The following is a 24,605-nucleotide window of genomic DNA, read 5'->3' as shown; positions in this document are numbered from 1 at the left end:
ACTTTGACTACATCTGCCCTTGACATTTTTCAATAAATAAGTAATCTCTTCTAAGCTTTGTATTACAGAGCTTTAGGGTCTCAGCTGAGAAGTCCAAATGTTTCTACAGATGCAAAGCTCTTTCCCAAGAGAAATTTAGACCTATAGTAAGAGGGATAACTCTTCATTTGGGTGGGAATAACAGTGAGAATTCTGCAACAGAGTATCAACAGTCTTGACTGTAAAGTATGGCTTAAAAAGCATTTGAATCTCTTTAACTGGCAAATACTCCTGTCACTCAAGAATTTAACCATGAAATAACTTTGATCTAGCAAAAATTTTATGTTTCACTTTTTCCAACTGCTTGGTTTGATTTGCTTATGAATTGCAAAATCACTTTTGTGTGTCTTCACCAACATTCTTTTCATTTTAAAGTAAAATATAATACCATAGAAAATACAATGTATCTAGTAAGCATTATTTTATAAAACTTTTTTTGGTGATATATATTATGTGTGAATATATATATGTAGGTGTGTGTACTGTGTGTTGCAGTGTGAAAGTTTTCTTAAAATTTTACAGTCAAAATATCTGAAAACTCTTCCACGACATAGATATAGAAGTAAAATTCCTGTCACAGAACATTTACATTTTTCAACCTCACTTATTACTGACAATCTAGTTGATGAATAAATTTATATCAGGATGTAAGTAAATTCCTTTTTCTTCATATCTTCAAAATTTGGTATTAGCCTCTTTTTTCTCCAATCTAATGGATTTTATATAACTTAATTTTTTCAATTTGCATTTCTCTGATCCTCTACTGAGGCTGAGCATCTATGATCTGTGAACTGCCTAAAAATACTTTTTGTAAACTTTCTTATTGTTTCTCATTCTTAGCTGCACTAATTCTTTCTATATTCTGGATATTGATCCTTGTTTTTTTTACAGCAGTTGCAAATATTTTCTTCCTATCCATTGCTTTTCTTTTAACTTTGTGGTGTGTCTAGTCATACAGAAAGAAGTTTTAAATTTAGATGCAGTGAAACATATCAATCTGTCTCTTTAAAAATGATTTGTGATTTTTACTTCTTGTCTAAAAAATCTCTCAATCCCCCAAGGTCATAAGAACAGTCTCTTATACTACTTTATAGCTGTTTTAAAGTTTTGACTTTTTCCATTTAGGTCTTCAACTTATTTGGAATTTTTGTTATGGTGAGAAGAAAGGTCCTAATTTAGTTTTCTTTGATATGGAAACCCATTCGTTCCCACATCAATAATTGAAGAGTTCGTTCTTTTCCCACTGATTTGTCATGCCATCTTCAAAAAATGCCAAATTGTTATATATGTTTGGTCTGTTCTGGGATCTATTATGTTCTATTGATCTGCTTATCTATTGCTACACTGACACCACGGCTTCAAAAGTTTCAATATCTAGGAAGTTGAGTCCCTTCTGCTTGCTCTCATTTTTTTGGGATTGTTAAATAGTTTCAAATAATTACTTTTTTTAAAAATTTAATTATTTTTGGCTGCGTTGGGTCTTCATTGCTGTGCGTGGGCTTTCTCTAGTTGCGGCGAGCAGGGGCTACACTTTGCTGCAGTGCGCGGACTTCTCATTGCAGTGGCTTCCCTTGTTGTGGAGCACAGGCTCTAGGTGCATGGGCTTCAGTAGTTGTGGCACACAGGCTCAGCAGTTGTGGCTCGCAGACTCTAGAGCGCGGGCTCAGCAGTTGTGGCGCACAGGCTTAGTTGCTCTGCGGCATGTGGGATCTTCCCGGACCAGGGCTTGAACCTGTGTCCCCTTCATTGGCAGGCAGATTCTTAACCACTGTGCCACTAGGGAAGCCCCAAATCATTACTTTTCTTTAGTAGAATTATTTTGCCAGGTTCTATGCAAAAAATCTTAAGATTTTAATCAATATTGCCCCTGTCAACATCTCTGCTGAAACTGCCTCAGCAAGACCAAATGCCTCCATCCCTGGAGAACAGAGCAGGAAAAAATGATGCATCACAGGTATGGCCTCCACCTCACTCCCACCTTCCAAATTCCATCTGAATCTGACTGCTGGAAACTTAATTGCACCTAGAAGCCTAGCTGAAAAAGGGTGTTTGGGAAATGTACATCTTAGCTTTAAAGCCTCTGCAGTACAAGAAGACAGAGAAGAACCAAGGGTTTTTAAACTACAGTAGGTCATGAAATCAGTTTAGTGGGTCACAAGTGGCATTTTAAAAAAGAAAATGGGACAGAATATAAGTTATCAGGGTACCAAGCAAGAATAAGCATGTTTCATGAAAGTTTTATGTATATATTTTAAATATATATATAGTAAGTATTGTAAGGTGGGGAGAAAGAGAGAGAGATAGAGACAGAGACAGAAACAGAGACAGAGACAGAGATTAGAAAGATGTGGAGGAACAGGGAAGAGGAAGAATATGTAAAATACATTTCTTATTGTGGTCATTATCAAGAAAGTCTGAAGGTCCCGGGAGGGTGAAGAGATGCCTTAGGTCAATTCACCTTACGTGCTACAATACCCCTTACACTGCTAAGGAAGTTGCCTTTTACTCCTTGTCTGCTAGTAGCTTTTATTTTAAATAGGTGTTGAATTTTGTCAAATAATCTTCATGCATCTATTGAGATAATCATAAGATCTTTCCCTTTAACATACTACACAGATGCATTTTCTAACAATGCAGTATCTTTGCATTTTTCTCTTTCCAGAAATACTTTGTTATCTTTTGTACCCACTGACTCCCTAACTTTGCTACAGCCCCTGACCCACATACCACCCATAATTTCTAGCAGATTCTATATTTGCTCAATTTGTCAAAGATGCTACTGTGTACATCCTGATACGTTCTGTAAGAACAAAAGGTCTACATTTTACAATTCTTTATCATATTCACAAGAAACCAAAATACCTGCATTTTATTTTGTTAAAAAAATCCTTTATATGTATCCAATTTAAGAACTAATAATCTAATAAGAATTAGTCATGGAAGAGTAAGTCCTATTAGAAAGCTGCAGTTTAATTCAGTTTAATTAGTAGAGATAATTATTTCAGTATGTTTTCATTAGGAATATGAATCTATTAAAAGTACCTTTATCAATCTGACATCCATAAAAATACTTGCCCAGATTATATTTACTTAAGTAGTGTCCCAGAAACTTTCATTTGCTTGTTATTTGTTGTATTTTATTTGTTCATTTTTAAGTACTAAAGAATGTCTACATTGCTTGAAATCAGCCAAATGACAAATACTGCATTTTCAATGGGCAGTGGTTTTAACTCAACCATCAGGAAACTACAAAACAGTTTCTTTCAACGTATCTGTGTGGTGCCAGGGTTCTGGACAAGCTGTTGGTAAGTAAGACCTTTGACCCTGGAAGCCCTGGGATTTCTTACGTGTCTTATGGTTTTCTTGCTGCTTTTTAGGAGAAAAGAAATTTAATTTTGAATACAATAAAAAATTTTAAAGGATACCTTTTATAAATCATCTGAACAAACAAAATATGTTACCTATAAATTAAGAGTTTTCCAATAATTTAATCAATACAAATATGCTCATGTGCACATCTCTACAATCACTATTTTTCAACAGTTAATAGCAAAAGGAAAAAATCTGTTTTTATAAAAGGCAAAGGGTTGAAATGACAGGAATTATTATTTTTTTAAATTAATTTATTTATTTTTGGCTGCGTTGGGTCTTTGTTGTTGCGCACAGGCTTTCTCTAGTTACGGTGACCGGGGGCTACTCCTCGTTGCAGTGCGCGGGCTTCTCATTGCGGTGGCTTCTCTTGTTGTGGAGCACGGGCTCTAGGCACGCAGGCTTCGGGAGTTGTGGCATGCGGGCTCAGTAGTTGTGGCTCACGGATTCTAGAGCGCAGGCTCAGTAGTTGTGGCGTATGAGCTTAGTTGCTCCGCGGCATGTGGGATCTTCCTGGACCAGGGCTCAAACCCATGTCCCCTGCATTGGCAGGTGGATTCTTAACCACTGTGCCACCAGGGAAGTCCCCAAAACAGTAATTATTAAACTTTGCCAAAAGACCATCTAGGAAGAAACAAAATTTAGTGACACATCTGACGTGAGCAGCTGATAGCCCAGCCTTAGCAACATGTGTTCAAACTGTGTACCCTTCCCTCCCTTCTTCTACCCTGGAGCTGGGAAAAGAGAACACCCACGGGCAGAACTAATGGAATCCTCAATTATCTAGCCAGAGGCAGAGGGAACCCCAGTGCCAATAGAAAGATGGATTCCCAGTTGGTCTTCAAAGAGACCAAAGCCATGACACTGGTTGTCTCTGGGTGTTGGGCCTATCACTAATACATTTTTAAACTTCTAGTTTCCACATGTTTTTATAATGGGATTATTACTCTTATAATGCAAAGAGGGCTCCAACCAACCAAGAATCACCTATGTGTCGGTTTCTTGTTTTACGTTTAACTTCACAATGAAGAGCTTCTAAGTGTCCTTGTAAGTTCTTCCTTTCTTCCTCTCTTGATGGTGGGCAGGGTCTCCATTTCCCAGAGAAATACAGCGAGATTCCACAATTTGGGGGTGTGGGTCAGATCTGCCTGTGATTTACAAAAATGATACTGGGAGGAGTTCTACAATTTCCCTGATGGCTAGAAACAGTAATACTTACTGTGTTCTGGGCACAGCAGCAAGAAATAAAACAATAGTAGAGATGGCCCCTATTTATTAAGAGCCCAATACATAATCAAGGGCATGAAGGACATAAAAATACTTTAACAAAGGTACAAGCTGGTATAGTGCAAACCAAGAGGTCAATGGAAGAGGACAGGACAGGGTTGGAGCCAATGTAAGGTGCGTCCTCCAAGATTTCCAGAAACAGAGTCAGTGATGACTTCTCTTTATCTCCAGTGAAATTTCTTTTTCTCCAAGGGATTAATAGAAATGGAAATTCTGAAAACACAGAAATTTTCCCAGTTGGGAAAGTGACCTAAAGTAACACTGTCCAAGCTTGTTGACTCCAGGTTAACACTCCTATTTGAGATAATACCCAGGTTTCGTGGGAAACACTTTCAGCACATGATTTTAGGAAACAGTACGACTTTGATTTATTTGAAAGCTGGCAGTACTTAATGAAAACCAACATGTACTAGGAAATTACTGAGCCTTCCATTCTAGCTAACCAAACAGGCTGGAGCTGATCTAGGACTAGAAGAGTTCAAGTTCTTAAATGTTGCCCAGTCCCTCCTTGCACAACACTGAAAACAAAACAAACAGAAAATTGTGAAAGATAATTTTCTTTTCTTCCTTATTAAAAACAGCATTTTTTTTTTCCTTTTTAACATCCAAAGTCTTGACATGTCACTTTTTAACTGCCCTCCCCCTTTATAAAACTTCGTCGTTTACTGGGCATGGTTTGGAAGTCATTGCTGGTACTAGAATCTGAGATGGAAATTTTTCTCCAGGTGCACACAAGTGGGAACTGAAGAAATTACACAATTTGAGTATCAAAGGGAGCTGCCAGGGAGAGGCAGCCACACCTCAGACTCAACATTACTCTGGTGCAGCTGGCTTTTCCTAGCGGGTCATCTGTGGGACTGACTGAAACCACAGGGAGCTCAAGCCAATCACTGGGCCAGGAACCAAGCTGGGGGCCCAAATTTCATCCGCTGGGATGAAGGTGGAGGGCCTCAGGCCACACAAATGACCTCTCAGTGCTTTTCTTCTGGCACAAAAGTGAATGAAATGCTAACACCAACCTGCCTCAAAAGATTGCTGGTGAGGAGCAACTGAGAGGGGCAGATGTCAAATTTGGTGGACAGATTACGTGTTATGGTGAGAAGAAATTTTACATATTTGCCTTTAGGCCACAATGAAGTTGAAAGGCAACGTAATCAAACTTCTAGAAACAAATGAGCTTACCACTCTGGCATGTGGACTTCAGCAATCTGGCCAGAGGTCATGATTTTGAGCTAAACCCGAATTGTGGGCAGTTAACAACTATTCCCTTGAGGCAGTGATGTCCTGTTTCTTGAAATCTCTTCTCCAACTTCCTTGGTGCCTAAAAAACATCAGGCCACACTGAGTACCTTCGATGTTTGTTCAGGCCTATCTTTCCACAGCTCCCTTCAGTTTCCTGGGAGAACCTGCCCTCGTTGGAGGCAGAGAAGATGACCCTCTGTGTCTGAGGAGGAATCTGGGGCACGTCACTTGATCATCTGTGTCTCTTCATCCGCATCGTAAAACTCTTCCTCTTCCTCACTCTCACTCCCTAAAGGGCTCTCCTTGTCCACAGACTAAAGCAGGAAAGGAGAAAAGGGCAGGGAAATGATGTCATGACATTTCTAAAGTTAAATTACTGTCTAGCATTCAACTGACAAATGTACTCGATGACATTTATTCCCCTAAGAATTAGCCCCTAAAGTGTTCTAAGAAAGCTTATGAATCATCTTTATTTCTCTGACAATCAGCTGCTATCAGATCCCACTTTTTTCCAGCAGTTTTGCCCAGTTCTATTTAATATAATCAGATATTCTTTTTTTTTCTTTTCCCCCAAAACCATCATCATCCAAATGGTAAATCTGAATGATTAAGAAAAATTCCATCATACCTGAGGGGGATCCAAGGTCTGTAAAGATAACGCCTCCTCCCCCAGCCTCCGATATGAGTACACCTGAAGGTCAGAAAACGTCTCTAGCAATGGACTGTTAAGGGTTTCTGGCAATAATAAACTCAGGAGGCCTGAGGTCAGCCCCGTGGCTCCAAAGACAATGAAGGGTAAAGACCACTGCACGTACTTCTATGGGGGCAGGGAGTGGAATGAAAACAAACAAAAACTCAGTGTTAGTTTCCTAGCAGATGACATCAGCAGTCTTATGACCCAGGACCTGCCATGTTTACTGTCCAGGTCCTGCCTCCTCACTAGAATACACCAGAAAGCCCGTCTTCTTTCCCCTTAGAGAATTACCCCAGGAAACCAGAGCCAGTCCTCGGGCACAGAGACAGGAGTGAGTAAATCAAAAGGACAGAGCTGGCCTGTGGAGCAGACGCAGCAGACTGTTCATGCACAGGCTGGGGACTGTGGGGAAGGGGCTTGGCTGTCTGAGCAAGGCAGACACACTGCCAGAGTGCGTGGTGAGTCGGACACTCAGCTTCCACTCCAGGTTGAGTGGCCTGAAGCACAGTGATCTCCACACGCAGGAGACACCCTGCATATTTGCTGACAACGACGCACTTTAATGTTCTCAACCCTGGAATGGGCCAAACAGTCCCACATATGTGTTCTGATTCACTAAGCACCAGAACTGAGAGGCATGGGGCTTAAAGGTGTAAACACCCTGAAAAGGAAGAGAAAGGCCTAGAGAAACCTATACACATGGTTTGGACATGGTAGCGGGCTGGTCCAAAAGACGTTCTCAGGAAAATTTAAATACAAACATACAGTTTCAAAGATAACACCAAGGTTCTTGCAGGACGGGGCTCTGGGGGATTTCTGAGCTGATTACCATTCCTGAGTTCCTGCAAAGGAACCACCCAGCTTTATCACCTTCTGGTTTGGGCTTCCAAATTCGGTGGCTAGTTAGGATGTCCCTTCTGATCATCTTTTCCTGATTTTTCAAAGATGAAGAGATGATGGAGGAGGAGAGGGAGGCATGGGGAGGGGACAGGAGGGGGACGAAAAACTCTGACCTCCAGCCCCCTGCGTGCAAACACATGCCCGGAACTGTGGGCCTGTTGTTGAATCAAGGGGAACGTTCACCTCTTCTCAACTTAGTGGGACTCAGGGAAGACACAACGCTGGGTGCTATAATGTTCTAGGACAGCGGTCTGAAGTCGGGCATCATTAATGATAAACACCTAGTGTTGGACACATTTTGCAAAATGGAACTAATATGACTCCTTCATAAGAAGGGTCTTGTGATCTAAAATTGAGCATGATTGTGGGAAGCAGCCGCATAGCACAGGGAGATCAGCTCCGTGCTTTGTGACCACCTAGAGGGGTGGGATAGGGAGGGTGGGAGGGAGGGAGACACAAGAGGGAAGAGATATGGGAACATAAGTATATGTGTAACTGATTCACTTTGTTATAAAGCAGAAACTAACACTCCATTGTAAAGCAATTATACTCCAATAAAGATGTGGGAAAAAAAGGAAAAAAAATAAAATTGAGCACGAAACACAGAGAAATACTCAGAAAAAGGAAGTATATCCCACTTCCTCAAGAAAAGAAAAGGCTACAGTGGCATTTCAGAGACGTCCTGTACTAGGATGAGGCGAGTGGTTGCCTGAGTGATGAGCAATTGTCTCCAAAACAGGCTCAAAGCCCCACTTGATCAAACCTAATCACGCTTCAACAAGTCTTGGCTGGGAAAGTCCTAGAGGAGACCAAGCAGAGACGTGCACAGGGGCTCCATGGGATCTTTCTCAGAACATGAACATTTTGAGATTGGATGGAGTTTACTTTATCTCCCTTTCACCTTCTTCTCTTCTAATTTTCTTTTCCGAGTGGTGTGCTGTGTTCTCTGTTATTTAATACAGGGTACCAATGCCTACAGCATACGGCTGTGGTGAAGACTGCATGATATGATGTATGTAAAGGGCTTAGCACAGAGCTCAGCACACAGCAGAAACTTAGGAAATGTTCACTAATCAACTAACGTACAAATGGGGACAGGAAGGGGCAGGCTGGCATTAGCTAACTCTCCAATGAATACAGCCAATCCCTGGGAAGGGTCCATCTGCCCTCATGGATCCTTAATCTAAAAGGCACAAGGTGCACATTTGTGTCAGGCTGATCTTAAAACCGCAGCTGTTTGTTACCTCTTTCTACTCAAAAGCACAAACATTTCCAAAGCAGAGAATCAAGAAAAACAAACTAGGAGGTACAAACCAACCAGTGAGGGGATGAAGGGAGCAATAATCCCACCAACTCGGGAGAACATGGAACAAGTTCCAAGCCCAACATTCCTGAAAGGCAAAAGGAAAAGGAAAAAATAAAAGTCAGTAAGTTCTAGGGGGACAATTTAAAGGCTCTAAGGAATAGTGGGCTCAGAATAACAAATCCCAAAGTGGAAGTGCAGGATGCTACAGAGCAGTACTGCCCACTAGAACTTTCTGTGATGCTGCAAATGTTCTGTACTCACCCTGTCCAATACGGAAGCCCCCAGACACAGGCAGCTACCGAGAGCTCAATGCAACTAAGAATGAGGAACATAATTTTTAATTCATTTCCTTTTAATTAATTTAAACTTAAATAGCCACATGTGATATTGGACAGTGCAGTATAGAAGTTGGTGCAGAAATGAGCATGTGAATATTTCTTGTTAAATGTTCTCCTGGGTGCTCGTGTCTTAGGTCTCCTATCAGTTAAAACATCCATAGAAGAGCCAGGGTTTAATGATCTGAAAAGTCTCCCATTTCTCTAAACTCAACTAATTAACTATGAAAGGATCAGGCATATAAATAGGAATTGATTGGACATATATTCTCAGGAAACCAAGAACATTACCTTCTTGGGGAATGTGGGTAGCAAGGAGGGGGAGGAAATGAGAATGATAATGATTATAGGTAGGGTGACTGTACAGCACCCTGTTATCCCAGCCGAACTGTTAATAATGCCCACATTCGCTCTCAAAAGTGTCCCAGTTTGGAACTAAACGGTCACCCTAGTTTTATAGGCAACAGCCAGAGAAAGCAGGTTCTGGGAATAATCAGGGAATGACAAGCCAATCACAGACAACCTGATCTCTTACTGGGAAAAAGGCAGACAGAACCATTACGCTTCTTGCATGGATAAGGGAAAAAGAAGGATCTGTTTGGAATGATCCTCAGAAAAAGACCAGGAAAATGCCAACTGGGGGACTATGGTCCAGTACACAGAGGCCGTTCTGTAAAGACTAAGCTGCATCCCTGCCCTTCAAATTTAGGTTTGTTTTTTTGTTTTCAGACTTATTTTATGAGGGGAAACTTAGGATGGAATATGTTGGGTTTTTTGGTTTTGTTTCTGAATATGTTATTTTTGATATAAGCAAGTCCTACTCATTGAAAATCACCTTTAACAACTAATATGTAAATACAATATTCACTTATAACTATAGGGAATTATCTTTATTTATTTATTTATTTTTGGCTGCACTGGGTCTTTGTTGCTGCCCACGGGCTTTCTCCAGTTGCGGCGAGTGAGGGCTACTCTTCGTTGCGGTGCATGGGCTTCTCCCTGCAGTGGCTTCTCTTGTTGTGGAGCACAGGCTCTAGGCACGGGGGCTTCAGTAGTTGTGCCATGTGGGCTCAGGAGTTGTGGCGCACAGGCTTAGCTGCTTTGCGGCATGTGGGAACTTTGTGGACCAGGGATTGTACCTGTGCCCCCTGCATTGGCAGGCGGATTCTTAACCAGTGCGCCACCAGGGAAGTCTCATCTTTTTTTAAATGTGTGTATTTTGTGCTAAAATATAGGCTCTGTGATAACAGGGACCTTGTCTCCTGGTCCATCGTGTACCTGACACAGAAGGGTTGACTGAATAACTCACATGCACTGAAATAAAAATGACATCCGAGCACTATTTGGGTGATGGGATACGTTTAGTGTAGAGTACTTCTCACGATTGACAGGGAATTCAGCCCAACATAAAGTCACGTTTTCCTCAGCCAAGCGGGCAAGAGCAGTCTCCACAGGTTCTGGGCTCACAGCTGCTTGCTGAGTTGCTGCTCGCCCACACTGGCTGTGCTCCGGGTGAAGTGAGGACCACGCCTCTGTCAATGCAAACATCTACAACAGAATTCAGGACATGGGAAGGAGAAGCCCGTGTGTGAGGCATACCTGATGACCGTGGGGTACAGCTCCGAGGTGTAGATATACACGACATTGAAGGCAGCGCTTATGGTCAGCTTCCCCAGCAGGGACAAGGAATGGCTGTTCACCACTGCGAACACACCTGTGTCTGAGGAGGACAAGTGCCACATCTGTGAGGTCCTCGGTGGAGAAAAATTCGTCTAAGTGACACACTTAATTCTGAAGGAGTGAGAGACATTTGTGGTGATCTCAAACAGTGAAGAGATCATATAACCAGACATACATTCAGAAGGTTTAGTCATCACACACAGCACACAGCAAATATTTCTCAGCATTTTCACCATCCCCAGGAAATCTTACACAGTGGCTGTCGTGATGTGTGATTAAACCTGCACAACCTAAATGTCCATCAACAGATGAATGGATAAAGGAGATGTGATATATATATATATATATATATATATATATATATACACACACACACACACACACACACACACAAAATGGAATACTACTCAGCCAGAAAAAAGAATGAAATAATGCCATTTGCAGCAACATGGATGGACCTAGAGATTATCATACTAAGTGAAGTAAGTCAGAAAGAGAAAGACAAATACCATATGATATCACTTGTATGTGGAATCTAAAATATGACACAAATGAACATGTCTGTGAAACAAAAACAGACTCAACAGATATAGAGAAGAGACTTGTGGTCGCCAAGGAGGAGGGGTGGGGGAGGGAAAGATTGAGAGTTTGGGATTAGCAGATGCAAACTATTATATAGAGAATGGATAAACAATGAGGTCCTACTGTTTAGCACAGGGAACTATATTCAATATCCTGTAAAAGCCATAATGGAAAAGAATATGAAAAAGAATATATGTATAACTAAATCACTTTGCTGTACAGCAGAAATTAACACATTGTAAATCAACTATACTTCAATAAAATTATAAACAAACAAAAAAAAACCTGCACTCACTCCTGAATGACAGAGCTCCCTGAAAACTTCTGTACTGGGGTCAAGTAAGCTTCACAGAAGTCTTAAGTTCCACCTATCTAAGGGTATTACTTGCCTCTCCTTTCTTCCCAACCTGGTTCAACAATCGATGTAAAAGGTTGATCAGCATGACAAGCCCTGACACATGAGAGGAGTGAGTCTCAAAAAACTCCTATCTTCAGTTTGCATTCCTTGGTATTCCATTGTAAAGATAAGGAATAATCCCACTAAACTACTACACGTTCTTTAAAGAACAAGACTCTAAATGTGGAACTACTTTTCATCCTTCCTCCTCCCCAATTTCTTACTTGAAGATTACTAATCAATAATGATATTTCAGTTTCTTAATGTAACGTTTTTTACATAAAATGCAAAAATACAGGTTATGCTAGTTCACGTCCCTATCAAAAATGCTATCAATTGTCCAGTGGTTCTTTCCTTTATTAATACTACCTTCTCTGGGATCTTACAATTTAATTATTCCCTTTCAAACATATTTAACCTCTCCCCTTCAGCAACCCACTAGGCCGCAACCTTCAAAATAAGTTTTCTTCTCCTTAGGAAAAAGCAAAAATTCTCATTGGCTCCATTGCACTTTCTCCCCTTCACAATCAAACATCTCCAGTGAGTGACTGACCCTCCATTTCCTCAAACGCATCTGCCCTGTACATCACTACAACGTGGCCTCCAATACCACCCTCTCCTGAAACTCCTATTCTTGAAGGTCAGCAGCAATGTCCTGATCACCAAAGTAATTGCCTCTCATTCTCTCTGACATTTCTGACTAATAGAACATGCCTGTCCCTTCCTTGGGACTGCATACCTGGCTCATCCAAACCACGTAAATAACTCAACTGCAATATTCTTTCCTGCCCTTGACCTCCACGGCGCCCATTTCCCAATCCATGCAAACGGCATGCTTTAGATACTCTCCTGTAGTTGCTTACTTTTTCATCTTGTCTGCCCCCAAATATATATATATATACACACACACACACACACACACACACACACACACACACACATATATTTTTTTTTTGCGGTACGCGGGCCTCTCTCTGTTGTGGCCTCTCCTGTTGCGGAGCACAGGCTCCGGACACGCAGGCTCAGCGGCCATGGCTCACAGACCTTGCCGCTCTGCGGCATGTGGGATCTTCCCGGACCGGGGCACGAACCCATGTCCCCTGCATCGGCAGGTGGACTCTCAACCACTGCGCCACCAGGGAAGCCCCCCCAAATATATTTTGAGTTGTCTCAGGCTAAGGCCTTGTTTGTATCTGTTTCCCTCACGGCACCTCCCATAGTCTGATCACAGTGGTGCTCACTAAATATTTATTGAAAGAGTAAGTATAAGGACTATAACAGGGATTAATTTAAGTGAAAAGAATCTGTGCTCATGTTCTTTCAATGTCTGAGGAGGGAGGCACATAATATATCCCATTCCAAAATAAAAGTTTCACATTCCCAGCTTGACTATGAAATAAAACTTCAACTCCTTTAAAGATGGCGTTCTGAACGCAGTGGCCCAGGCACTGCCAAACTCGACCATCTGGGGCCTTCTTCTCTTCTGCCAGGCTATTTGGAAGAATATGTCAGCAATTTTAAGTACTGAATATATTATTTTAAGCCATGAGGTGCTTCTGGAAAAAGAAGCATGCTCAAGGTATAGGTCTGGACTTTTGATATCTAACAACTTCAAGTAAACCAATAATGAGGGCAAATTAAATTCATCAATGATTTTCCAGAAAACTGAGTGAGTCAGGAAGAGGTCTTGGGTGGCACTGAAGCAAACATAAATGTGCACATTTGCGTGACTGCAAATGATCTTTGGGACTGTTTTCAACCCATACAGGATGGCACCTTCCAGAACTGTGTTGGAGATACTCTACGTCTTTAAAACAGGTGAGGGGATTGCCATCCTGAAAATTAAATTCAAATAACATGTCGCAGAAAGCTTACCATCTAAACACCCACAAGATCCAAGGCTGGAAGATTTCTCCCCTGTGAGGCTCAGGACACTTCCAGCAGTGGCCCATCTGGGGAGCCTGGCTCCAGCCGCATACCCACAAGTGCTCCCATCAGCCCGACACCTCATCTGATGCTTGAAACTTCTCCCCTTGTTCCTGCCAGTGGAGTCTGCAGTGGCCATTTGAACCTGGGGGAACTCAACTCTCTCCCAAGATAGCCCATGTCAATTTCAGACAGCTCTGTTTATTAGAAAATTACTTCTTAGCCTGCCTGTGGAGCTGCCGGTCTATCAGTCATCGTGAGTTAATATTTAGGAAGGCTTTGCGGCCACTGGGCTGGTTCCCTGGATTTCTGACCTTGGTTTTTATCTGAAAATGAAATTAGATATTATTGGCTATTATCAATGAATGTTCAAAGTGACTGTTTAGGGGAAAAGAGTGATTTAAAAGGAAAAATTAAGCTCAGTTATCTTCAGGAGAAAAAAAGGGAATTTTCAAAACACTTGTATTCTTCAAAGTACTGAACTTCAAAGGTTTTAAGTTGATTCCAATGATGAAGATACTACAGACATCATTTTCAGAACTAGTTATCTGAAGTTTTCTCAGAGTCCACTAGGGTCACCAGAACAAAATACCTCAGTATGTTACAGTCACATTTCACTGACCCAAATAAGAAAAGTTAAACTTAATCATCCACTTCATTCACTGGGTAAATTTTTATTGTTTATGAATATGTTAAAAATCTTTAAGACAGCTGTAGGTCCTGTACTATGATACATAAGTTGAGCCAAGAACCACAATTCATTTTGCTTTCCTTTGGCTTTTATTTTCCTAAAGAAAAATACCACATATGCCGAAAATTCTGTCACTATAGTTTTGCCATTTCTAGAATTTCACATGAATGAAATAATTCAGTTTGTAGGCTTTTGTGTCTGGCTTCTTTTAGTAAGCATAATGCTTTTGAAATTCATCCACATTGCTCCCTGCATCAGTAGGTCATAGCTCATTGCTTTGTTGTTGGTGAGTAATTCACTGTATGGATATAACACAATTTGTTTATCCATTCCTCAGCTGAGGGGCATTTGCGTTCCTTCCAGTTTGGGGCTATTATTAATAAAGCTACCATGAACATCAAAGTCCTTTTGTGGATCTATGTTTCTGCTTCTTTTGGGTAAAGTTTAATCAGACAGTAAATTTATGTTTCTCTTTAAAATAAGCTGCTAATGTTATCCAAAGTCTCTGTACTATTTTACATTTCTATCAGCAGTGTATGAGAGTTCCTTCTTATCACTGCTGACATTTGGTATGGTCAGTCTTTTTAATTTTAGCCATTCTAGTAGGTGTGTAGTGGTATCTCATTGTGGTTTTAATTTCCATTTCCCTAATGTCTAATGATGTTGAACATCTTTTCCCATGCTTATTTTCCATATTTATATCCTTTTGCAGAAGTGTCTGTTTAAACCTTTTTCCCATTGCTTTTTCATTACTGAACTGTAAGAGTCCATTCTATCTTCTGGGTACAAGTTCTTTATCAGGTATACGTTTTACAAATATTTTTCCCAGTCTGTGCCTTGCTTTTCATTTCCTTAATAATGTCTTTTAAAAAGCAAAAGTTTTAATTTTGATGAAGTCTAAGTTATGAATTTTTTTGTGTGCTTTTTGTGTCATATTTAAGACACCTTTGCCCAAAGGCACTGAGATTTTCTTCCATGTTCTCTTTTAGAAGTTGTGTAGTTTTACCCTTTATACTGTCGACTGAAAAAAAAAAAAAACACAACCTAAAAGTTGACAATTATGTTTTATTCCAGGGACACGCTGAGAACTTACACCTCGGAGACAGCCTCTCAGATAGCTCTGAGGGACTGTTCTGGAGAGTAAGAAAGGACCCAGGATATATGGGAGTTTTTGCAAAAAAACCAGATATCTCAGGTTAACGAATTTAGCACTTTTCTATGCATGGGAAAATGCAAGAATCTGGGCTCACTGAAATTATTCTTTTGATATGCACCTTAACTATCTAGGGCCAATATCCTGTTTTCTCCATTCTGAATCACCTCAGGGTGCATCATAGGGGGAACTGATATGGTGGCTGATGGTTTGATGGCTGCAACATCCTTTGTTTATGATATGGCTGGTGATTCTTTGTCCACAATTAGACATACCATTCATTTCAAGTTAATTACTGCATATGATGGGATGTGCAGGTTGAAGGTAAATTTTTTACATATGGATATCCAATTATTCCAGCACGGTTTACTGAAAAGGTTCTTTTTCTCATTGAATTGACTTGTCATCAAAAATCAACTGACCATGTGTATTTTTCTCTATGTGTGTTATGATTGAATGAAACATTTTTAAAAGGTGAATAAAATCTCAGCCCCCTCAAAAATAAAATAAAAATCAAATGACCATATATATAGGTCTATTTCATATTCAATTCTATTATCTATGCATCCACCACTATGCCAATATCACACTTTTTTTTTTTTTTTTTAACTTTCAGGCCATGCCTCATGGCTTGTGGGATCTTAGTTCCTCAACCAGGTATCGAACCCAGGCCACAGCAGTGAAAGTGCTGAGTCCAGGGAATTCCCCTACTGTCTTAACATAATTTTGTAGTAAGTTTTAAAATCAGTTGGGATAAAGTCCTCCAACTTAATTTTTCTTGATAAAAATTATTTTGGATATAATTTGCAGTTCCTTAGAAATTTTAGTTATTAACTTGTCAGTATCTATCAGCAAAAAGAAGCCTGGTGGAAATTTTATTGGGATCGTGCTGAAGATAGACTGATTTGGGGAGAACTGATGTCTTAGTATTTTCTGATCCTTGAGCATGGTAGGCTCTTCACTTATTTTATTATTACCATTACCACCAATTCATTTATTTAGTCTTCTTTAACTTCTCTCATCAATGTTTTATATTTTACAGTTTTCTACAGGTCTCAGACATATTTTTAAGTTTTTATTCCTAAATATTTCATATTTTAAATTTTTTATATTGTTTTATTGTTTTACTTCAATTTTAAATTGTTTGTTGTTAATATATAGAACTAAAATTATGTGTCAAAAGACTCTGCTAAACTCATTTCTTAATTCGAATAGATTTTTTTTTTAGGATTTTCTATGGAGACAATCATGAAGTCCTGTGAATAAAGACAGTTTTAGTTCTTCCTTTTCATTTTGGATCCCCCTAATTTCTTTTTATTGCCTTGTTGTATTCACTAATAATTTCAGTACAATGCTCCAAAGAAGTGGCAAGAATGGATATCCTTGCCTTTTTCCCAATCTTAGGGAACAAGCATTTAGTTTTTCACCATTAAACGTGACGTCAGCTGTAGGTTTTCCATTATCAGGCTAAGGAAACTTCTACTTCTACTTGCTGCTAGTTTTTGTAAAGAACGAGTGTTGAAACCTGAGATGTGCTTTTCCTACTTGTATTGAAATTACCATATGATTTTTTTTTTTTTTCTTTTTGGTCTTTTAATATGGTGAATAACACTGATTAGCTTTTGAATGTTAAACCAACTGTGTGTTTGTGGGATAAATCCTGCTTGGTCATGATGTATTATACCTTTTTTATTCATTGTTGAATTTGCTAATGTTTAGTCAATAGATTTTTGCATCTATATTAATGAGAGATATTGGTCTTTAGTTTTCTCACAATGTCTTTGTTTGGTTTTAATATCAGGGTAATTGCTGACCTCAAACACTGGGTTGGAAGAGTACTCGCTCTTTTTTTTATTTTCTGGAAGAATGTGTAGAATTATATTATTTCTTCCTTATGTGTTTCATAATTTACCAGTGAAGCCATCTGGGTCTGGAATTCTCTTTGTGGGAATGTTTTAAACTACAAATTAGATATCTTTACTGGATAAAGGGTTATTCAGGTTATCTATGGTTTTGTACACTTTGGTAGTTTGTACCTTTTAAGGAATTTATCCATTTTACCTAAGTTGAATTTATTGGCATAAAAATGTGTATAATATTCCCTTATAAATGTCTACAGTTTCTATAGTGATGTCCCTCTTTCATTCCTGATACTGGTAATTGGTTTCTTCTTTTTTTTTCCTTTATTAGTGTGGCTAGAGGCTTATTGATTCTACTGATCTCAAACAACCAGCTTTTGGTTTCATTGACTTTTCTCTATTATTTTCATGTTTTTATTTTATTGATTTTTACTTATATTTATTATTTCCTTCCTTTTGCTTACTTTGTGTTTGTCAGTTTTTTTTTTTTAATTTGCCTTCTATTTTCTTAGGGGAGATGCTTAGATCACTGATTTGAAAACTTCCTTTTTTCTGATACTTTTTTTTGTTTTTGTTTGTTTGTTTGTTTGTTTGTTTTGCGGTACGCAGGCCTCTCACTGTTGTGGCCTCTCCCGTTGCGGAGCACAGGCTCCGGACGCGCAGGTTCAGCGGCCATGGCTCACGGGCCCAGCCGTTCCACGGCATGTGGGATCTTCCCAGACCAGGGCACGAACCCGTGTACCCTGCAACGGCAGGCAGACTCCCAACCACTGCGCCACCAGGGAAGCCCCTGATACTTTTTTTTTTTAATTTATTTTTGGCTGTGTTGGGTCTTCGTTGCTGCGCGTGGGTTTTCTCTAGTTGTGGCGAGCAGGGGCTACTCTTCATTGCAGTGTGTGGGCTTCTCATTGTGGTGGCTTCTCTTGTTGCGGAGCACGGGCTCTAGGCACGGGGGCTTCAGTAGTTGCAGCACACGGGCTCAGCAGTTGCGGCACACTAGCCCTAGAGCGTGCGATCTTCAGTAGTTGTGGCGCAGCTCAGCAGTTGTGGAGCGTGGGCTCAGTAGTTGTGGCTCACAGGCTCTAGACCACAGGCTCAGTAGCTGTGGCACACAGGCTTAGCTACTCTGCAGCACGTGGGATCTTCCCGGACCAGGGATCGAACCTGTGTCACCTGCACTGGCAGGCAGATTCTTAACCAGTGTGCCACCAGGGAAGCCCGATACAACATTTTTTAATTATACAAATTTCCCTCTAAGCACCGCTTTACTGCATCTCACAAACTCAATATGTTGTACTTTAATTATTGTTTAATTAAAATTTTTCTAATTTCCTTTGTGATTTCTTCTTTGACCCATGTGTTTTTAGAAGAATGTTTTTTGAAATCCAAATATTTGAGGATTTCCTGATAGCTTTCTGTTATTGATTTCTACTTTAATTCCATTATGGTCAAAGAACTTATTTTCATAAGATTTCAATCCTTTTAAATGTATTGAAACTTGTTTTATGGCCCAGAACATGGTCTCTCTTGGCACATGTTCTGGGTGTGCACTTCACACAGAATGCATATTCTGCTGTTTTATGTAGTGTCTGACAAATGACAATTAGGTCAGGTAGGCTGCTTAAGTCTCCATATCCTAATTCTTTTCTGTCAGTTTTTCTATCAGTCATTGACAGAGAGTACTGAAATACCCAACTATAATGTTGGGTTTGTCTATTTCTCCTTTCAGTTCTGTCCATTTTGCTTCCTGTGCTTCGAATGTTATCAGACACACACATAATCGGGATTGCAACATCTTCTTGATGAACTGACCACTTTCTCATAATGTGTTTATAGTTTTCATCAAATCTGGAAAGTAGGAGACCATCATTTCTGCAAGTATCTTTGTTTTTTACTTCCTCCTTCTCAGGTTCCAGTTGCGTAACTGGTGGGCTTGGTGTTGTCCTACAACTTTTGTTTGTTTCATTCTGCAGCTTCTTTTGTTATATCTTCCTCACTGATCTTTTCTTCTGTGGTTCATCTCATCTACTGCCTGTTTTTTTTTTTCATATAATGTATGTTTCATCCCTAGATGTAATGTGTGCCTCTTTTTCTATCTTCTCTTTCTCTGCTCATTATTATCTTGCTTTCTTCTACCTTCGTAAACATATGCAGTACATTTATAATAGCTGTTTTAAGGTCTCTGCCTCCTCATTCTATTGTCTGTGTCATTTTTGGTTCTGTTTCTATTGACATTTCTCCTGGTTGTGGGAGTATTTTCCTGCTCATTTGCATGCCTGGTAATACTGTCTGGATGTCAGAGGCTGTGAATGTTACACTGTTAGGTGCTGGATTTTATTGTATTCCTTTACATACTGTTGCTCTTTTTCCTGGAATGCAGTTAAGTTACTGGGAATCACTTGATCCTCTGAATTTTTTAAGCACTTTTAGAAGCAAGCTCTGCTTTAGCAGAATAGCCTATAGTGTTGGGCTACTTTGACCCAGGAGGTCTTTACCCAGTGCTCCACGTCTGGCTAAAGGCAACACGAACTAAACATGGCCCTAGGTTCCAAGAATTGTTCCACTTGTTCCTTTCTGGTGGCCACCTCCCCAGCCTCAGTAGCTTCCTCAAATGCATGCCCAGATCAGTCAGCAGCCAAGGGCTCAGAGATCTTCTGCAGATCTCTAGAATTCTTCCTCCACATATTCCTCTATATATCTTACTCCTCTCCAGTATTTTGCCCAGGAAATTCTAGCCATATTGGCCTTTCCAAGCTTTATTATCTGTCTTATCAATTTGGTAAGAGCACCAGGATTTGCTGGGTGTCCCTTTGTGCACTGAGGCCTGAAGACCTGTGCTAGGGCACTCTTAGGGCACATCTTGTTTCATTTTTCTCAGGGATCACTTCTGTCTTCTGCAGCCTCTTGTCCAATGTCTGAAAATCAGTGTTTCTTATATTTTGTCTGGTGAAACAGGTTAGCTGGTCTCCATTACTATCATAGCCTGTTAAAGTTCCTATAGCATTCTGTTGTCAATTCTCATATGGCACCTTCTGTTTTTATTGTTTTTGTTTCTGTTTTTATGAATCATTCCTTTTCCTCACTAGATTATAAGCTCTTTGAGGCCAGGAACCAGGTCATATTTATAAATAGTACCCTGTACATAGCAGGCCCTAGAGAAGTCAAATGAATAAAGAATGGGCAGGCTGAGGTTGAACAAAGCAATGAGAGATAAAGGTTCTGCTAGAGCTGAGTCTGAGGACACTCCCTTCAACTGTGAAACTGTTTATCTAGTCATGTGCTGTGACTTCCCAGTATTCAGATTCTCTGGCAGGATCACAACTGCCAGAAACCTCCTTGCCAACCTCCTTACCCAGTACCACCCTGACAAGCCACGTTCTTAAACTCTGGCCAATTCCCATCAGGCCTGCCCATTGAAGAGTTAAGAATGGGTCCTAGTCAGGCAGCATTAATTCTCTAAGGCTATGGCTTTACCATGTGCAATGAATACTTTGGTCTTAAAACTCTAAGAGGACAAATAAGCATTCCCAAAAGAGCACTGATTTTAGAGTCAGAGAGACGTGGGATCTGAATCGCAGGTGTGCTGCTTACTTGCTGTGCAACCTTGGACAAGTTGCTTGACCTACCTGAGCTTCAGTTTCCTTAGGAAACGGGGATAAGAGGTAATACCTCTATGTATGAAGAGAAACCAGCACATAGTTAACACTTAATAAGTGGTCACCAGGGGACTTCCCTGGTGGCACTGTGGTCAAGACTCCTCACTCCCAATGCAGGGGGCCCGGGTTCGATCCCTGGTCAGGGAACTAGATCCCACATGCATGCCACAACTAAGAGTTCTCATGCCACAACTAAAGAGCCCGCCTGCCGCAACTAAGACCCGGCACAACCAAATAAATAATAAATAAAATAAATATTAAAAAAATAAATGGTCACCAGTATTACAGCTTAATTAGGACCCTTTAAGCAAGGACAGAGATCAGGTAAAATGTATGAGGACCAATCTGTGGAAGAAATTAGTGGCCACTTGGTAACACTGCCCCCAGGGGAGAACATTTACTTGGAGGCCAATCAGGGTGCAAATATGTATTGAATAGGACACTTTTGTCCCATAATTATCAACCATAGGCTAAGGAATGCCAAGCAATCTATTTTCTAGCTTACTGGCTGTCTCTTATAGAGGTATACCTATGTCTGTGCCTCAGACACTGAGCATCACAGTCATACGTAGATGTGAAAAAAGAGTTGGTATGTAGAGGGCAACCTATGTTGACAGAGAGAGCAAATGAATGTTTGGTGGGAAAAAGTGAGGGCAAATGAGCATAAAAAGCAGTGAGAAAATGAGTGGTCACCAAGCTCACATAAGATGGTAACAGATGTTTTCAAACTGCTAGGCCTCTTTCTTAATATATATTTATCAGAACTTTCACAACAGGTAGCCTAAACCTCGGCACTTTGAAAAAATTGAGATTTAAAAGAAAGCTATCAAAATATTTTGAAGAGTAAATATGAAAGGTTCAAAGAAAGTTTAAAGAATAAATACTTTTAGCTCAAAGTAGCGAAGATTCAGGAATAGCTAGATGACTCCCTGCAAAGAGAGAAAGGATTATGCAAAAAAGGGGTGACCATCTGTTCTCTATCTCTAGTGATGAATAAAATGAAAGGAAATGGGCTCAGCTGTAGTGGAAGAGGCTCATTCTAACCTTTGCGTGGCTATTAAAAATAGAAACTACTTGCTAAGGAACATTATGGAACTTCTTTCTCTGGAAATCTTCAAAAATAGACTACATCCACTTTTCTAAGTATGACAGGAATCCTGTTCCCGGGGCGCATCTGTGGGTGTGTAAGACAGATGTGCTGTGTTTGTTACTCAGTGTGCACCAAGGGCATGATCCACGAGGGGCTCAGCTGCTCGCTTAGGACAGACTGGAAGTGAGCACAGTGTGGTGACCGGTCTAGACGGGAGACCGTGAATCTGCTTTCCCTTTGGGTTTGTGTAGAAAGGGCTGTGTGCAGAGGCCCAGGGTGTGGGTTACCTGGAGTACAGATACGTGGGAGCGAGGAAAGATGTGAATCGGCCTGGCTTGCCGAGGTGTGACAGCTTACAGGGGCATTTAGAGTAACAAGGAAAAGTTTCTCTCTATAGAGTAATAAATAGACCACTGGATATTACAGGTAGAAAACAACTGAATTTCTAGGTTGTCTATGAGAAACAGAATCTGCTGAACTGAAGGTTGCAGTGATTTGAAGCCCATTCATGTCTTGTCCCAGACAAACAGAACTGGGCACTTAGTTCTACAAGCCCACGGCAGGGCAACAGCTGAGGAGTTTCTCCTTTTGCTGGCACTAGCACAGGTAGCAACTTTCTTAAAACTAAGACATTTTTTGTACATGAAAGAGTTTTTATTGAAAACATGGTTACTGACAGGAAGCTCCTGGCTACTCTCAGGTTACAATCTTGGCTCACAACTGGAAGTGTTACCTTTTTTTTTTTTGGCCTCCCATTTTATTTTCCCTCAAACGTTCCATCCTAGGATAGGCAGATCTTATATAAATATATATACATGTCTGTACAAGTATGGCCTATAGTAAAGAAAACATATAGTACACTCTTCATTGGGCAGTACCCACCATGCTAGGCTACCAATACTGAATGCCACTGTGCCCACGCGTGTCCAAGGAGAGGGGCTGCGTGTGTGGTTTACAAGCACTGCAGCACCAGGGAAGCCTCGATGGCAAACTTACTGAATTCTTTAGTTTCCAGGATTCCGTGAAAATCACTGTAAGGCTGTTCTTTTATTTAAATTAATTAATTAATTAATTTTTGGCTGCATTGGGTCTTCGTTGCTGCGTGCAGGCTTTCTCTAGTTGCGGTGAGCGGGGGCTACTCTTCGTTGCGGTGCACGGCCTTCTCATTGTGGTGGCTTCTCTTGTTGTGCAGCACAGGCTCTAGGTGCGCAGGCTTCAGTAGTTGTGGCACGTGGGCTCAGCAGTTATGGCTCACAGGCTTAGCTGCTCCACGGCATGTGGGATCTTCCCGGACCAGGGCTCGAACCCATGTCCCCTGAATTGGCAGGCGGATTCTTAAGCACTGCACCACCAGGGGAGTCCCCAGGGCTGTTCTAAATATTGAGTAAAATCCTAACTAGTGAACCAACAGTGCTCTGGATTTAAGGCACAGAACTCCAGGTGGCAGCTAGCAGCACAGCAGATATACCGGAGGGCTGCATAACTAGGACACGTGGCCTTGGAGTCTTCAGTGAGACGCTGGTACACCTGACCCTTAAGGAGAAGGGATCACCAAAGGAGCACTTAATACATGTATGCTCCGACGGGAAATGAATTTGTCAGCTGCATTTCTAGTCGTTATCAAAACTTTGTTAGGGAGTTCCCTGGTGGTCCAGTGGTTAGGACTCGGAGCTCTCACTGCCGGGGCCCAGGTTCAATCCCCGGTCGGGGAACTAAGATCCCACAGGCCGCACGGTGCGGCCAAAAAAGAAAAACTTATGTTAAACCATTTCACAATGATTCCCACCTGAAGAACAAGCTCCATGGTGGAACCCTGTCAAAATCCCAAAGTCCCCAGAACAGGGCTTTCATCGTACCCTATTCCCTAGCAGCAGAGAGTTTGTTATGACCCACTTCTTATGGTCGAAAATCACTGCTAAAACCACAGTTTTTGATGTAATAGAGGGCATGTCTCAGGTGTGCTAGTGCGGAAAAGAGGCTGAGGACCAGCACTATGTATAGAATCCCTATAGAGGGGCAGAAGTCATGTTAGATATGGATGCCAAAGGGACCTGTTTTTAAAGCTGTGTTTACATAGCAAAGCTACAAATATAAAAATAGCAAGTTTCCTAAGGATGTTTCATTCACACTTTCTATAAGAATGAGAGAAGGTCAATTGTCACCAACAGTGACTATTATTCTTATTGTGCTGTTGTTATTATCAGGGTGCCTTGGGAGTATTGATGGAGACAAAAAGGGGCGCCGAAGCCACCGTGGAGAACCAGTGCCTCTCATCTCCAGTCTCGTAACTGGCTGGAATGAGGAGGGCAATCTGCAGCCTTGGACAGAGGCTCCTTCTGTGCAGAACTAAATGGCCCACAATCATCATCAAATAAACAACTCGAACATCACCAGTACTG

At 40.9% G+C, this 24,605-nt stretch overlaps 1 protein-coding gene across 7 annotated transcripts in view; it reads right to left on the bottom strand.

The window, feature by feature from the left end:
* Positions 1–5,038: 5,038 nt before the first annotated feature.
* SLC22A15 (solute carrier family 22 member 15) overlaps positions 5,039–24,605 on the bottom strand; it is an 80,415-nt gene continuing 60,848 nt past the window's right edge. For 2 of the 7 annotated variants that reach the window (XM_032638734.1, XM_032638772.1), the window contains 4 exons: positions 10,772–10,892; positions 8,850–8,922; positions 6,566–6,754; positions 5,039–6,251 (listed from right to left, as the gene is read on the bottom strand). In XM_032638734.1, the coding sequence (XP_032494625.1) occupies positions 6,162–6,251; positions 6,566–6,754; positions 8,850–8,922; positions 10,772–10,892 (473 nt within the window). In that variant the 3' untranslated portion in view covers positions 5,039–6,161. Of the gene's footprint in view, positions 6,252–6,565; positions 6,755–8,845; positions 8,923–10,771; positions 10,893–24,605 lie in introns of all 7 variants that reach the window. The other 5 variants (XR_004350930.1, XR_004350929.1, XM_032638762.1 and 2 more) reach the window with 5 other exon arrangements.

This window comes from Phocoena sinus, chromosome 1 (assembly GCF_008692025.1).
Source record: "Phocoena sinus isolate mPhoSin1 chromosome 1, mPhoSin1.pri, whole genome shotgun sequence".
NCBI classification, from domain to species: Eukaryota; Metazoa; Chordata; class Mammalia; order Artiodactyla; family Phocoenidae; genus Phocoena; species Phocoena sinus.
Note: the sequence above shows the minus strand (reverse complement) of the source record. Positions and strands in the feature narration are given on the sequence as shown.